Source organism: Mustelus asterias, chromosome 3 (genome assembly GCF_964213995.1).
Source record: "Mustelus asterias chromosome 3, sMusAst1.hap1.1, whole genome shotgun sequence".
NCBI classification, from domain to species: Eukaryota; Metazoa; Chordata; class Chondrichthyes; order Carcharhiniformes; family Triakidae; genus Mustelus; species Mustelus asterias.
Window position 1 is genome coordinate 49,525,847 of NC_135803.1, and position 16,515 is coordinate 49,542,361.

The 16,515-nt window shown below is 43.5% G+C and overlaps 1 protein-coding gene across 1 annotated transcript in view; it reads left to right on the forward strand.

Moving 5' to 3' along the window:
* Nucleotides 1-16,307, forward strand: part of LOC144490984 (retinol-binding protein 1-like) — a 57,308-nt gene extending 41,001 nt beyond the window's left edge. Inside the window, exons 2-4 of the mRNA XM_078208664.1 lie at nt 10,076-10,254; nt 14,505-14,606; nt 16,080-16,307. Of these exons, the coding sequence (XP_078064790.1) occupies nt 10,076-10,254; nt 14,505-14,606; nt 16,080-16,133 (335 nt within the window). The 3' untranslated portion in view covers nt 16,134-16,307. The remainder of the gene's footprint in view (nt 1-10,075; nt 10,255-14,504; nt 14,607-16,079) is intronic.
* Nucleotides 16,308-16,515: the final 208 nt, after the last annotated feature.

Sequence of the window (16,515 nt, forward strand, 5' to 3'; positions counted from 1 at the left end):
GAAACTATCTAGTTGCCAGTTTTGTCCATTATGCCTCCTCCTCCTAATCTAGAGGCACTGACTCTTACTTGAATCCATTTCTGTGGGTAGCTGTCGCCTCTGCATTATTCACAGTGTGAACCTAAACAGGCAGTAGTCATGTTTGATCCTGTCAATTTTTGTCAATATGGACCACTGGAAGTGAAAATCCTGATTCATAATCCCCCCTTGAGTTCAGTAACATTGAGGCCAATTGTAGCACTTTAACCGCCATATTGTCTGAGACCAGGTAACTCAGAAGAAATTGGAAATCACAACTTAGATTTTCTTTTTTAAAATCTGATTTATTATTGTCACATGTATTGTTTTTTGCGCGCCATAGAGAAGGAAAGGAGAGAGTGCAGAACATAGTATTAAAGTCATAGCTGGAGTGTAGAGAAAGATCAACTTAATACGAGGTAGGTCCATTCAAAAGTATAATAGCAGCAGGAAAAAAGCTGTTCTTGAATCAGTTGGTACGTGTCCTCAGACTTTTGTACCTTTTTGCCGATGGAAGAAGATGGAAGAGAGTATGTCTGGAGTGCTTATGGTCCTTGATTATGTTGGCTGCTTTTCTGAGCAAGTGGAAAGTGTAGACAGAGTCAATGGATGGGAGGCTGGTTTGTGTGATAGTCTGGGCTTCATTCATGACACTTTGTAGTTTTTTGCAGTCTTGGACAGAGCAAGAACCATATCAAGTTATGATACATAGAACATAGAACATAGAAAGCCACAGCACAAACAGGCCCTTCGGCCCACAAGTTGCGCTGATCATATCCCCACCTCTAGGCCTATCTATAGCCCTCAATCCCATTAAATCCCATGTACTCATCCAGAAGTCTCTTAAAAGACCCCAACGAGTTTGCCTCCACCACCACCGACGTCAGCCGATTCCACTCACCCACCACCCTCTGAGTGAAAAACTTACCCCTGACATCTCCTCTGTACCTACCCCCCAGCACCTTAAACCTGTGTCCTCTCGTAGCAACCATTTCAGCCCTTGGAAATAGCCTCTGAGAGTCTACCCTATCCAGACCTCTCAACATCTTGTAAACCTCTATCAGGTCACCTCTCATCCTTCGTCTCTCCAGGGAGAAGAGATCAAGCTCCCTCAACCTATCCTCATAAGGCATGCCCCCCAATCCAGGCAACATCCTTGTAAATCTCCTCTGCACCCTTTCAATGGCTTCAACATCTTTCCTGTAATGAGGTGACCAGAACTGCGCGCAGTACTCCAAGTGGGGTCTAACCAGGGTCCTATAAAGCTGCAGCATTATCTCCCGACTCCTAAACTCAATCCCTCGATTAATGAAGGCTAGTACGCCGTACGCCTTCTTGACCGCATCCTCCACCTGCGAGGCCGATTTAAGAGTCCTATGGACCCGGACCCCAAGGTCCTTCTGATCCTCTACACTGCTAAGAATGGTACCCTTCATATTATACTGCTGCTTCATCCCAGTGGATCTGCCAAAATGGATCACTACACACTTATCCGGGTTGAAGTCCATCTGCCACTTCTCCGCCCAGTCTTGCATTCTATCTATGTCTCGCTGCAACTTCTGACATCCCTCCAAACTATCCACAACACCACCTACCTTGGTGTCGTCAGCAACAACCAGAAAGAATGCTTTCTATGGTGCATTTGTAAAAGTTGGTGAGAGTCTTGGTGGACATGCCAAATTTCCTTAACCTCCTGAAAATGTTGGTGCCCTTTCTTAACTATAGCATCAGCATGGAGGGACCAGGACAGGTTGTTGGTGATCTGGACTCCTAGAAATTTGAAGCTCTCGACCATTTCCACTTCATCTCCATTGATGTAGACAGGAGCTTGTCTTCCGCTATGCTTCCTGAATTCGATGACTATCTCCTTCATTTTGTTGATATTGAGGGACAGATTATTGTCGTCACACCAGTTCATCAGATTCTCTATCTCTTTACTGTACTCTGTCTCATCATTGTTTGATATCCGACCCATTACGGTGGTATCGTCAGCAAACTTGAAAATCGAGTTGGAGGGGAATTTGGGCACACAGTCATAGGTGTATAAAGAGTATATTAAGGAGCTGAGGACACAGCCTTGTGGGGCACCGGTGTTGAGGATGATCATGGCGGAGGTGTTGCCTATACTTACTGATTACGGTCTATGGCTTAGGAAGTCTAGGATCCAGGCACTGAGGGAGGAGCCAAGTCCCAGGCCACGGAGTTTGGAGATGGGTTTTGTAGAAATAATGATGTTGAAGGCTGAGCTATAGTCAATAACTAGGAGTCTGACATAGGTATCTTTGTTGTCTAGGTGTTCCAGGATTGAGTGTAGGGCCAGGGAGATGGCGTCTGCTGTGGACCTGTTGCGGCGGTAGGCAAACTGTAGTGGATCCAGGCAGTCCGGGAGGCTGGAATTGATTTGTGCCATGACTAACCTTTCAAAGCACTTCATAATGATGGATGTCAGAGCCACGGGCGATGGTCATTATGACACACTGCCTGGTTTTTCTTTGGCACCAGGTGATCGTCGTCCTTCTGTCAGTTGCACCTTGCCTTAATCAACTGAACCACAGAGTGGATTGTTTTGCCAACATACTCAGGCAATCTTAATACCATTTTCTGCTGCATCAGTGTTATGATCCCAGTTGACGTTATAACTGGACAGAAAGATCCCAGAATCTAACCCTGGCTCAAAAGACCATAGTGTTTACATTTTCTCTTATCAAACGTGAAGGAACAGAATCACAGGGCCGCTAATTAGTGTTAACAACAAGAAAAGGATATTGTTAAACATGAAAAATGGATTAAAATACAATAATCCTTTACTCCCCCCTTAGCTTAACAAATACACACAGATTTTAAGATTAACATAGATGACAAAGTACATTTGAAGCTACAGTGGTGTTATTGACACACAAAATCCCTTTGATGCACACAAAAGCCCAAGTTCTTTGGCCTCTCCCGCAGCTGGGATTCTCTGGTCCCGCTGCAGTGGATAGAGATTTGGCTGAGTGCCAAAATCTCTATTCTCGCTGGTAGTGGTGCTTGCAAGACCAGAGAATTCAGGCAAAGGTGCCTGTGGTCAAATGCACACTCCACTCTGAAATCCCAACTGAATGTCTGTGGATGCGCTTTGAGAATCCCTCAGATGATAGTCACATAAGAGTTTCCAAACTCTACTCCCCAAAACACACTTTAACATTTTCTCTCATAATCATACTTTCTGTTAGCAGTTTGCATTCTGAAATCCAGTACAGGATTTCCAAATGACACTTTTAAACAAAACTTCCTTTCCACTTTTAATAGGGAATCCAGTCCAGGATTTTATACCTTTTCCTTCAGGATTCTTTTGTCTCCACTGACTTCCACTGTTCCACCAACTCTGAAATTCAGCCAATACTGTCTTCCCAATTACTTTAAAATATGTTCCAAAGGTGGTAGTAAGATAGTCCAAACTTTAGATCACTTTAGAAACCTTTAGGATTACTTTAGAAACTGTTAGAAATCTAGCTTCTCACCAGCCAATTCCTTCTCAGCTTTTCCTGTGATATCCTTGAACAGTATTTTGTTCTGTTTCCAGGTTTCTAGAACCTACTGTCCTTTAGTTTCTCTGGAGCTTGTTTTCTTGCACATTACTCCATTGCACAACTTTTCCTGATTCAAGCAGAACTGAGAGATATTTCTTCTCTGGCTTTCCATCTGCTTTGGCTTTCAGTTAAAAAAAAATTAAGTCTGGAATTCTCCTGTCTTGTATACCCCGCTATTGCTGACAGCACAAATGGAGAATTTGGCGCTCAGCCAAAACTCCATTCACTGCAGCGGGACCGGAGAATCCCAGCCGCTGACGAGGTCGGAGAATTCTGGTCTGAAAACAAAGGAAACTTTTCTCTCCCTTTGAAGTGGCCTCCTGTTGCTAAGCAACACCTTACTTCCTTTTGTTCTTCACACCGTAGCCCTCTCTAAACATAATAGAATCCCAGCTGGAATTGAAACCAACCTCCACACATACAGACACCTTTGTCCAGCATGAATCTAGCTACAGTTCCCTCCCAGGCACAGAAACATTAAAATAAACCCACCTAAGACCATACCTTATTTCTAATGTTTATCCATAGAAATGTAACTCCTTTAAAACTACCTTTGTTTTCTTCATAATCAATGCTGAAGTGTCACCCATGCATCAAAATAAATGTATTACCAAAGTAACAAGAAGCACAGACAAAGGCTGGAGAAACACAGCAGGTCTGGCAGCATCTGTAGGGAGAGAAAAACAGAATTAATATGTCGACTCCATTTAGCTCTTCATCAGAACTTCAGGAAGAAATATGTTAGATATTAAATTGTTGTGACAGTGATTGATTGAAAAAAAATGTAACAACTTTAAGAACAAAAGATAGATGGCCTGGTGGGGGAGAGAGGAGGGTTATTGCATTGAAACAATAAATGCATGGGATATTTTTTAAAAAGGGGTTTAAGATGGAGGCGAAAGGTCACGGCCTAAAGTTGTTGAACTCAATGGGCCCCAATTTTACAATCGCGTTCCGCCCTTTTTGGGCGCGGAAACTTGGTAAAGTCGGGCGTGAGGCGAGTAGCGTGATCACGCCCGCTTCCGTGCCGGTTCCCACTTTACCGAGGCACGAAAATGGCCACGATCGGGACCGCGTCCAAAATGGTCGCGACGGCCATTTAACTGCATTAAAGCTGCACACCCAACTTTACTGGCACTTCCCCCTTTACCACCGCGTTCACCAATCTGGAATCGGTGCGAAACAGACATGCTCCATAAAAGTCCGACTCTGGCGGTCCATCAGTGAGGATTAGTGAGGAGGTAAGTGCCTAGCATCCGACGGCTCTCTGCTGCTTACTGGGGTCCTTTTATTGTGGCCATTTTGTTTCTCGGGCCGGGGAGCAGGGGTGGGGGGGGTGCGGGGTGGTGCTCTGTGAATGTACATGATAAGGTGGTGGGCTGTTGCTCAGCAGGATGTCCAATGTCCGATTTGCAGTACTGACCGGGTCTCAGCACTGGCCTCAGTCTTTTGGATGCTGTTGGATCCTAGTGCACTCAGCACTCTGCCAGCTGAAGAATGTGCAAAAAGCCCTTGTAAATTTCACTGCTGCAGCCTCTGAACTTTTCAAGGAGCTATGATTGTGGGGAACATGTGGGTGGGGGAATGGGGTGTCTACTGCCAGTCTGCCTGAGATCAGTGAGGAGGAAGCGGGGTCTGCTGACACTCTGCCTGTTATCAGTGGGGATGAAGGAAGGTCCACTGCCACTCTGCCTGAGATCAGTGGAGGGGAATGGGGTCCGCTGCCACTCTACCTGAAATCAATGGGGGGAAGGGAGGTCTGCTGCCACTCTGCCTGAGATTGGTGAGAGGAAGGGAGTACAGGGACGCAATTGGTCTTGGTGGCAGGGGTGTGGGGGAGATAAGGGGGTCAGTAATGTTGTGGGGGTGGGGCAATGTCTGTGGGGGTCAGGGGGGGGCATAATCCAGCCCGGGAGGGATGTGGCAGGGGAGCAGTATTCTATCATTTTTTTGCTTGCGCATGCACATTTGTAGGCATCGGAGCTGCAGGATTTTGGGTGCATTAAGCCCCACCCACAGGCTTGTGCAGCGTGATTCAGACTTACTGATACTTTTTCAAGCCGAGTATATATGGGGGCGCCTGAGAACGGGCCTAAAAGTCGGATCTGAAACACTGCCAGATTCAAGCCCACCCAGCACTTAGAATCAAAATGGTAAAATAGGGCCCAGTGTTGAGTCCTGAGGGCTGTAATGTATCTGACCAGAAGATAGACGCTGCTCCTCTATCTTACGTTGAGCTTCACTGGAACATTGCAGCAGGCCAAGGACGAACAGATGGGCAAGATGCTGAGTTAAAATGGAAGCAAGGGGAAATACAAAGAGAAGGAGCATTGACGCTTAACAACTGTCCATTAGGAGCAAAACAAAATAAAATACATTGGGGCATATTCAAGCTTAACAATGGACAAAATGAGTAGCAGAGGATCCCCGATTTGGGTGAAGTGTGTAACAGACAGCCAATTTGTAATCGCAAGTGCACCATGGTTTGATGTTTAGGATGTTCATACCATTAAAGTGAGGGTTAAGCTGAAATGATACATAACTTCATCCTTTTAGCTATAGTTGTTAATTTAAATTATTAGATGGAATCGGAGATTTTAAAAATTCGTTCGTGGGACATGGGTGTCGCTGACTGGCCAGCATTTATTGCCCATCCCTAGTTGGGGCGGCATGGTAGCACAGTGGTTAGCACTGCTGCTTCACAGCACCAGGGACCCGGGTTCGATTCCCAGCTTGGGTCACTGTCTGTTTGGAATTTGCACATTCTCCCTGTGTCTCCGTGGGTTTCCTCCGGGTGCTCCGGTTTCCTCCCATGGTCTGAAAGACGTGCTGGTTAGGTGCATTGACCCGAACAGGTGCCAGAGTTTGGCGACTAGATGAATTTCACAGTAACTTCATTGCAGTGTTAATGTAAGCCTTACTTGTGACTAATAAATGAACTTAAAAATTTTTGCCCAAGGACAGTTGAAAGTCAACCACATTGCTATGGCTCTGGAGTCACATGTAGGCCAGACCAGGTAAGGATGGCAAATTTCCTTCCCTAAAGGACATTATAGTGAACCAGCTGAGTTTTTCTGACAATCGACAATGGTTTCATTGTCATCAGTAGATTTTAATTCCAGATATTTTTTATTGAATTCAAAATCCACCATCTGCTGTGGCGGGGTTCAAACCCGCGTCCCCAGAACATTAGCTGAGTTTCTAGATTAATATTCTGGTGATAATACCACTAGGCCCCATCACCTTCCCAGAGTGAACAATGCAAATGCAAACTGCAATTAGCCTATGGATATGATAAGGTAGGAGTAATCTTTTTTTCATCTTTATGATTTATCTATGTGTTTATTTTTCTGATATAACTCAAGAATTCCTATAAATATGGCAAAATTAAAACCTTCAACCTTCACAGAGGAACTCAGAGTTTTACAGGGAAAATTCTCCCTGTCTGCAATTTGTTGAAATCATGTATTAATTATTTATAAACATATTTACTATTTTGCTATAAATAACAATTGGAGCAAGTCTTCTATTTGCATATTTTTCTCCATCTGTGAAGTTAAAGAAAAATAATGGAATAGGATTTTTTTCTTCAATCAGCACACTGAACAATAAATCTCCTTTCCTATGTTTTTATTTTTATTTTTTCTCTGTTTGCCTAACTGTCCTTCTCCTTTCTAATAACAACCTCAACTATTCCAGCTGTGGAACCCCTTTGACCTCCCAATTCTAACAGGATTAAACAGGGTAGATTCAGAAAGCATGTTTCCGATTGTGGGAGAGTCCAAAACTAGATGCCATAGTTTGAGGATAAGGGGCAAACCTTTTAGAACTGAGATGAGGAGAAATCTGTGGAATTCACTACCACAGAAAGTAGTTGAGGCCAAAATGTGTGATTTCAGGAATTAGATATAGCTCCTGGGGCTAAAGAAATCAAAGAATACGGAGGGGGGAGGGGAAGATGGGATCATGGTATTGAATTTGATGATCAGCCATGATCATAATGAATGGCGGAGCAGGGTCAAAGGGCCAAATGGCCTACTCCTGCTTCTACCTCCTGTATATGTTTATCTGTATGTTGTCCCGACCAAACAGTATAGAATGGCTCCTGCTGCATACTATAGAGAGTTGGGCTTTAAATATGAATATTATCACCTATGATGCCCTTCATGTTAAAGTAATCAATTGGATAATGTTCATGATTGAAAAGGCAAGGTACTGAAAAGCTTCAACATCTGTGGAGCCAGGCAAGCAATCGGGATTCGATGCTCGTAGTGGACTATGGAAAAATATTTGAAGGATAGAATATGTCGCAATCCATGATATGTTCCTTCATTCCTTTGGTGGAGCATCTATCATTGACTTAGGGTTCACCCCAGACAGTACAGTGACACAATATGTTGGACCACTATCATTCCTTCAGCAATCAAAGAAACTACCTCACAGCTTCAGAGGTGAGTTTAATGGTTTATGGAACTGGTGATTCTTGCTGACAAATGGGAGCTGCAGTTACAAGTCTCAAAATGAAGTGACTGTGCGTTGGGGGCAAATTATCACAGCAACTTAGTTGGGGGTCATTGCAACATATCGGTTTGAAAAGAACTGAATCATTGAGTAAGTCTTTTCTTGATTAATTTAAATCCACACATAAGTAGCTGAAAATGCTTACAGTATAGCACAATAATTTTGAACTTTATCTAAAGCGTACTAAACAATGGGTAAAAGAAAACTCATTGAAGTAACTGAGGCTGCTTTGAGAGTCTTTTCTCCATTTAAGCCACAGATTGTTATATCTCTCATTCCACTGGCAACTGAACCAAAAGGGCTCAGGTCTTATTCAGTTATGCTATAGAATTTCCAAATAGGAAATGACAGGTTAGCCTAGGATTTTTGACTTCTGCTCAATTGTTAATTCCTGGCAGTATCATATATTAACAAAGTGTGGCCAACTGGCACAAAAATCGATTAAAACTTTAAATAAAACTTCAACATAAGATGAAACTGTAGATTTTTTTAAAAATGGAGAAAAATGACTCAAGATTATCGACTAACCTTGGGGCTCAGATAACAGATAGTTTTATACTTCAAGCTTCAATCGTCAAACTTAGTTGTTCCATTGGATTTCCACTTTGTGATCATTTCTGGGTGTTCTTTGTTCTACATGTAATTAAAAATACTTGTGAAATATTGGATGCTGTTGGAGACAAGGGGCGGGACTTTTCTTCCACTCCGTGGCATGTTTCGTGGTGTCGGGAGGCAGCGGCTGGCAACACGGTCTTATTGTCCCACCGTTGTCACTGGAGTTTCCCATTGAATACACCCCTCACCACCGGGAAACCCATGACGGGGTGCACCTTCACCGGGATGGTAAGATCCCGCCGGCGTGAGCAGTAGCAAGATTTCGGCAAAGTCATTTGAAAGTAGATTATGGGAGTGGCTGAATGCTGGGAATTATCACTGAACTCAAGCACTAATTCAGGAGAAGGGTGACCCTTCCTTCATCACATTTATTAGTTATCGAAGCTCGAATGTAACTTAGCATAGCTTGCTGACAATTCTTCAGTAGCTTATAAGCAGATGGTGACAGAAAAGTTTCCATTATGGCCAAGCGTCGCAAGATTCCAAATGATTATATTCTTCATCTAGGCTACCAAGCATGATAGGATAATGAACCCTCATGATCTAAGTTAGTGGGCTTTCATTATTGCCAATTATAGAGTCATAGAATTATATAGTGCAGAAGGAGGCCATTCGACCCATCGAGTCTGCACTGACCACAATTCCACCCAGGCCTTATCCCCATAACTGCATGCATTTACCCTACCTAGTCCCTCTGACACTAAGGGGCAATTTAGCATAGCCAATCCACTTCACCCGCACACCTTTGGACTGTGGGAGGCCCATCGAGCACCCAAAGGAAACCACGCAGACACGGGGAGAATGTGCAAACTCCACACAGACAGTGACCCAAGCCGGGAATCGAATCCAGGTCCCTGGCACTGTGACGCAGCAGTGTTAACTACTTATCTCACATTGGCTGATGACAGTTTACAATATGGCACCAGTTACAGCTGAAACATGATTATATTTCATTGGATACAGCATCTGAGTAAAAGCTGATCACAGTGCCAGGCTGGGTCAAAGTAATTATTTTTTGTAAAAAAAGTCAACTTGTTCTCAGAAACAAATGCTAACTGCAATTTTCCAACTGTAATATTAAATCACTACTCATATAATACAGAAAAGATCTCAACTGTGTAAAAATCTCACCAAACAGTCTTGATAATTTCCCTCAAGCTTATCGCTCTTGGCCTGGAATGTTATTTCTATTTGTATGTAATGTCATGTCACAGTGTATAATGCTTTGATATAAGTTCTTCCACCTGATAACAAGACACAATATTTTAAACAGACAGCAAGCTTAAATAAAACCGTAACAAGTGAAGGTTTAGATTCCTCAAGTTAAGCTGGCTCTCTTCTCTCCGTTACAGACATTGACTTTGCCACCAGGAAGATTGCACTTCATCTCAGTCAGACAAAAGAAATAAAACAGGAAGGAGACAAGTTTATCACCAAAACACTGAGTACCTTCAGAAACTACAGCTTGGACTACACAATTGGGGAAGAATTCGAGGAGAACACAAAAGGCCTAGATGACAGAATAGTCAAGGTAAACAGCAAAGATTATTTTTCCATGAGGATGCTTTTGTGGATATTTCCGCCCTTTTGTAATTTTCTTGGAGTGAAGTTTTACTGGTGGTATATTCCTTGCCACTCCACCCAGGGAGAAAAGTTGGTCGGCACCACACCAACTTCACGTCTGGGTGCCGCACAGCGATAAGACACTGAGAGTGGCCTTAATTAAGTCATGGTGGGACTTCTACTCCCCAGGGAGAGGGTAACCTGCCCCTAAGAGCTGCCAATCAATGAGATTGACCACCAGCTCTGCAGACCCAGCAGTGCCAGAAGCTGCTGCTGCTGAGAATACAGACAGTCTCCAGGAAAGAAGAGCATGGATATTGGACTTTAAGGTAAGTCTGGGAATTTTGTTGGGATGGGTCGGAGAACCCGTGGTCACACTGGAACACTCTAAAGGAGGTAGTCCCCATTCCTTATTGCCTTTACTCATGCAATGAAACCTGCCAGGCTAGTTGCCTTCATTGGACCTTCCCCAGCCGCATGTATTATTGCAGCAGAGGTGGAACAAGGTCCTTAAGTGTCCATTAATTGGTCAGGCAGGTAGGCTGGCTGACATCTTAACTGCCCCCCATAATACGGGTGAATGGGCCAGAGATTGGTCAATGGGCTGGCAACAGGTTTATTTTGTATAGCCCCCTACCATCAAGTACATCAGTGGGGAGGGCGCAGGTTTGAGGGATGTGGGGGCCTAAAATTCACTATCTTGTCTTTTATTCTTCATTTGCTTGGCTTTATACTTTGCAACTGAAAGTGGGGGCGCATGATCTGTTCCCAGCCTAACGTTAATGTCTTATATTAAAATCAGGCTATATTACCAAAGCCACATTAATATTCAGCTCCATATTACTCTCAAATGGACACCTCTTTTAAAACAAGAAATACCAAACTGAGAACTTCAGAATGTTCCATTTTATAATGATGCATATTAATTACTCTAACCAGACAAGTTTTACAACACTTTGATGGGTCGAAGTTCTACCCAGAGTTGGGCAGGCATTATTTTAGCTGTACCAGGGGAATAACAATAGGGGATGGATCCAGATTTTTCAGCCTTTCACTCCCTTTAAGTGAAGGTGAAAATCTCAACCTGGGAGAGGGTAAATGTTTCTTTTGCTTGTCCTCGCTGCAGGACCTGGGTGGGGGGGGTGGGGAGGGGAGGTGGGGGGGGGGGGGGGGGGGGGCGGTTGAGGGGGGGGGGAATGCAGACATTCCAAACACCAGACCTGTGGGCAGATGGGGGTTGGGGTGGGAGTGGGGTGTGGGTGGAGTGGGTGATGGTGGATGTGGGTAGGATGGGGATGTAGGTTGATGTGGAGTTTGAGTGGGTGGGTAGGTGGTGAGGGGGTAAGGATGAGTGGGTGGGGTTTTATGGAGGGGAGGATTGGGGGTCACTTTCAAGGTTTGGTACCACAAAATTCAACGCTGTATATTTTTCAAAATTCTCCTTTGAATTGTATAAATAGCATATAAATAGTAGTCTAAATTTTCATTATGCACAAAAGTAGACACAGTTTTGTTGATGTGATGTGTTGGTGTACCAGAAGCTTGAGAATCCCCATCAAAATAAATATAAGAAACAAAAACTAGGATTGATACAAAACAGGATGTTAACTCACTACTGCCCATTTTATTACTCTTGCAAAGTCTGGGAATAAAATCCCTATTTGTTATTTGGGTATTGCTTAAATAAAGGTATTACAAATCTCTCCTCGACCATAGGCTCCCTCAGATCAGCTTTATATTAACAGTAAAAAACACAACATGAATGACATTTTCAGGGAGAAGGAAGAAACAATCCATTTCTTGAGTTAAGGCCGTACTTAATTTGTATGCGATGTATCATTCTTCACTGAACAATTTAGATCAACAATTCAACTCACATTTATCTGAGCTGTGGGTACAAGTCTGATTGACAAATCCTGTGGAAAGTGTCATTCGTGTAATGGTGGATGGCATTTATAGTGTGGATTGTGGATTGTGGATTGAAGCCAGGGAAGTCAGAATGTATTAGCCCAAGAGGTGAATTGTGTTTGGAAATGTAATGAATTCTTTGTAGCCACTTTCCTAACTTTTTAAAATTCATTTATGAGATGTGGGTGTTCCTGGCTAGGCCAGCATTTATTGCCCATCCCTAATTGTCCTTGCAATGAGTGGCTTGCTCGGTCATTTCAGAGGGTGTTTAAGAGTCAATCACGTTGCTGTGGATTTGGAGTCACATGTAGGCCAGGCCAGGTAAGGACGGCCGATTTCCTTCACTAAAGAGCAATGGTGAGATGGGGTTTTACGTCAATCAATAATGGTTTAAAATGAATTCAGATTTCAGCATCTACTATGGTGGGATTTGAACCTGGGTCCCCAGAGCAATTCCCTGAGTTTCCGGATTACTAGTCATCGAATCATAGAAACCCTACAGTGCAGAAAGGGGCCATTCGGCCCATCGAGTCTGCACCGACCACAATCCCACCCAGGCCTATCCCCATATCCCTACATATTTACCTGCCAATCCCTCTAACCTACACATCCCGGGACACTAAGGGGCAATTTAGCATGGCCAATTAACCTAACCCACACATCTTTGGACTGTGGGAGGAAACCAGAGCACCCGGAGGAAACCCACGCAGACACAGGAAGAATGTGCAAACTCCACACAGACAGTGATCCAAGCCGGGAATCGAACCCAGTTCCCTGGAGCTGTGAAGCAGCAGTGCTAACCACTGTGCTACTGTGCCGCCCTATACGTACTACCGCGTAGTCCAGTGACAACACCACTATGCCATTGCCTCCCAACAATAGGCAATATCATTTTACTAGGATAATTCTGCGATTATTTTTTGGTGGTCTTGAAAAGAGAAAGAATATCCTGCCTGATTGAGGAGCAGGGATAAAGTGGGAGTGGGTGTCAGGGTTGCGGGGAGTGAGGTGCAATAACGAGCCTGGAGACAGGGAGAAGCACTAGGACCTGTGATTTCTCACCCTGGTCCTGCCTCCCTATCTCCTGATAGCAGCTTGATCATATGCTTATAGATAATCCCAGGCTATCCCAGGAATTGTCCCCAACAACGGGGAAAGGTGGGGGAGTGGGACTAGCTGAGTTGTTCGTGCTGAGTGGTGGCAGAGACATGACAGGCCAAATAGCCTGCTTCAGTGATGAAACCATTTTACAATTCTGAGTCTTTAACTTAGGTTTATCAGTTCCCATAGTTTCCACGCCTGCTTGGAGCAGGGCACCACTCCATGTTGGTCTTCACCATCCTGCACCCCACTTCCAAACTCCAGAAGGGAAAGATGTTTTATATCCCAGCTTCTGTAACCTTGTAATAATCGAATACAGGCTTCCTATGATCCCATATTATTTTCTGTAATTTGTTCATGCCAATAGTTATAACCACAGCTACTTAGTATAGGTGAGCCTGCTGTTGGGATTGTATTTTAGTTTGGGACCATAGGTAAGAATGCCACCATTTTGACTTGTTGAGTATCTATGCCTCAGCATTAACAAAACCTCTCCAATATCGACAGTTCCACCTCTATGGAGGAACATGTGGAGGAACTTTGGAATTCAAAGTCCAAACAAATAGGAACTTCACTCACCCCATTTAAAAAGAACACATTTGAGGTCAGAAGAAGAGTCAAGCTCAATATTTTGATGCCTCTTTTTGTTGAAGTTTTCGATATCAATGACTGGAATTGTATTGGTGAGGTAAAGTCAGACACAAATGGTATTTTGGACACAGTTGCATTATTTTTACCCTTCCTTCCGGGTGAACTTGTGTTCTGCTGGCATTTGTGGCAATGGAGTAAATCAGATTAATTTTACATCAATTCAAATTAGATTTTCTTAAAAGTAAATTCTTGTGCTTAATCCCACATGATGATGGGATATGGTTGCAAAAATACCAGATACCCTCTTACATCTCTCAGCCTTGACAGCAGGTGTAGGCAAACTATTTGACTGCAGGGGCATTGGAGCCAATACTGATGCATACATGTACATACATGCTTAGAGCAGAGGTTATTGGACACCACTCAGGAACAAGAAGCTTAGCTGAACTTTCACTCCCTATGCCAGGACAAAGAGGAGTCAACGCGACTGAGATCAGCGAGATCGGACAGAACAGAGATTGTATCAAGTATCTGCCTGGGTTCTATTGCTCAGCTACACAAAGTAATTAAATTCATTAGTCTTGAAGTTTAATAGTGAATTTATTTGTTTCCTTGCAGACCCTGGTGCAGTGGGATGGGGACAAATTAGTCTGCGTTCAGAAAGGTGAAAAGGCCAACAGAGGCTGGAAGCACTGGATTGAGGGCGACAAACTGCACTTGGTAGGAAACGCTTCACAGGATTATTATGCAATACTGTCATAAATATAATCTAGCAATGTGATGGAATATTACGTAAATTAATGCTGGGGTCAACTGCTTTGCCAAACAAAACTGATTATTCAATTGTACTGTTGTAAAATATGTGTGAACAATTGCTTTGAAGTCAATGTTCCAATAGTTCCAGTTCAAATACAAACTGCATCTGGGCCTCACAGGAAGAGACTGATGCTAGATGAGGAGAGTATAAAGAAAGCATTGCCTCTGGCTCTGCTTCCTGCATCACCTCCAAGGCACTGCCTGGAACTCACCAGTTGTTCTCTGTGAACAACATGCGTTAACGGTTGCTGTGAATCATTGATCTGTGGAACACGTGACAAATCAATGGTTCAAAGAGAAGGCCCACCATCATATTCTTGGGGCAGCTAGGAGCAGGCAGAAATGCTACCCTTGCCCACATCCCATTCTGTGCAATAAAGCTACGCAAGCATTAGAGAATTACACAGTACAGAAACAAGAAAGGAGAAAAGTTACTTTAGAAGAAAAGTGAATTACAACCAAACAATAAAATAAGTTGATGTATTGCCCCTTCAATCTGGCCAAAAGTACTTGGAGGGGAGATTTTCTCCACTGTGGGGATCTCATGTAAAATGAATTTGACATCTGAGGTGGGATTTTACGGCCTTGCTCGTCCAGAAACCATACAATCCTGCCCAGATCAACAGACCTTTCCATGCTCCACCCCTTGCTTACTCCGATCCCCGGGGCGAGTGGGGCAGTAGAATTCCGGTCATTGAGTACAGCCTCAAGTTGGCACAAACAGAGAACTGCTCATGATTTGACATTAGTTTGGAACATTATTCCAAAAGGCCATTGGATGGATAGTATGGGAAATGGAAAAGTGTCATGCAGGCTAATTGGCATAAGTGCTATTATGCGGTTGGCATAGAAATACAGAAAAGCAGAAACAACAGTGCCCATGTGGCAACAATTACCGTTAACACTATCAAGTAGAGTTTACCTTTAAGATAGTCAGTGGAGCATAGTGGGCTCAGATGTTCTGATCAGATGGGCTTTCAAAATAGTGTTGTCAAAGAGTCACTGTTTCATTTCAGATGGGCAGCGGATCAGAAGCATAGAAATGAGGCTTTAAAATTGGCCAAATTCTATGCTGCTGCTCCAGGGAGGCTGCCCACTCACCCAGCCAACTTCCCACCTGTCAATCAATATTTCACCTTCAGTGTGTGTTAAAGAATATAATTTCTCTTCCTGTGGTTTTTATTTGTTAATTTTCTTCCATTGTCTGTCCTCTTCTGCGGGTATATGTCATGTTAGCAACAGAAAGCCTCTGATATATTGCACAAATGATCAGTGAGTGTTAAGAGCATCGCAGCCAAAGCTGACCCTGTGAATATGCTTTTTCGTTGGTGATGTGCTGAATAATGTATTCTAATTTATCGATTTTTCCCCTTGCAGGAGTTAACATGCTGCGACCAAGTTTGCCACCAGATTTTCAAGAAAAAAAAGTAAAAATATGCTCAATGCACATCTTTGTCAAGGGGAACATTTACTTTTCTTATATGGAGCAGATCTATGCACAGCATCATTGTACATGTATTGTATTTTTCACACTGTATGCAGTGATGTAACTTACACTCAATGTATTTGTACCATGCAGAATAAAATCACTACAATAAGACTGCCGATGTCTACTTCCCAGTGCTTGCTTCCAAATTGACTGCATATTCTCTTTAAGGTTCAGTGCCAATAACACGTCAGCAGGATTCAGATTCATCTTCATTTGCCTCAGGCTAGCACACTTCCTGTTGGCTTATCCTCAGTGAGAAACTCCATCAGTGCTTTTTAAAAAAACCTCTGTTTTTACCAGCTGGTATTTCAAGGCAAGGGAGAT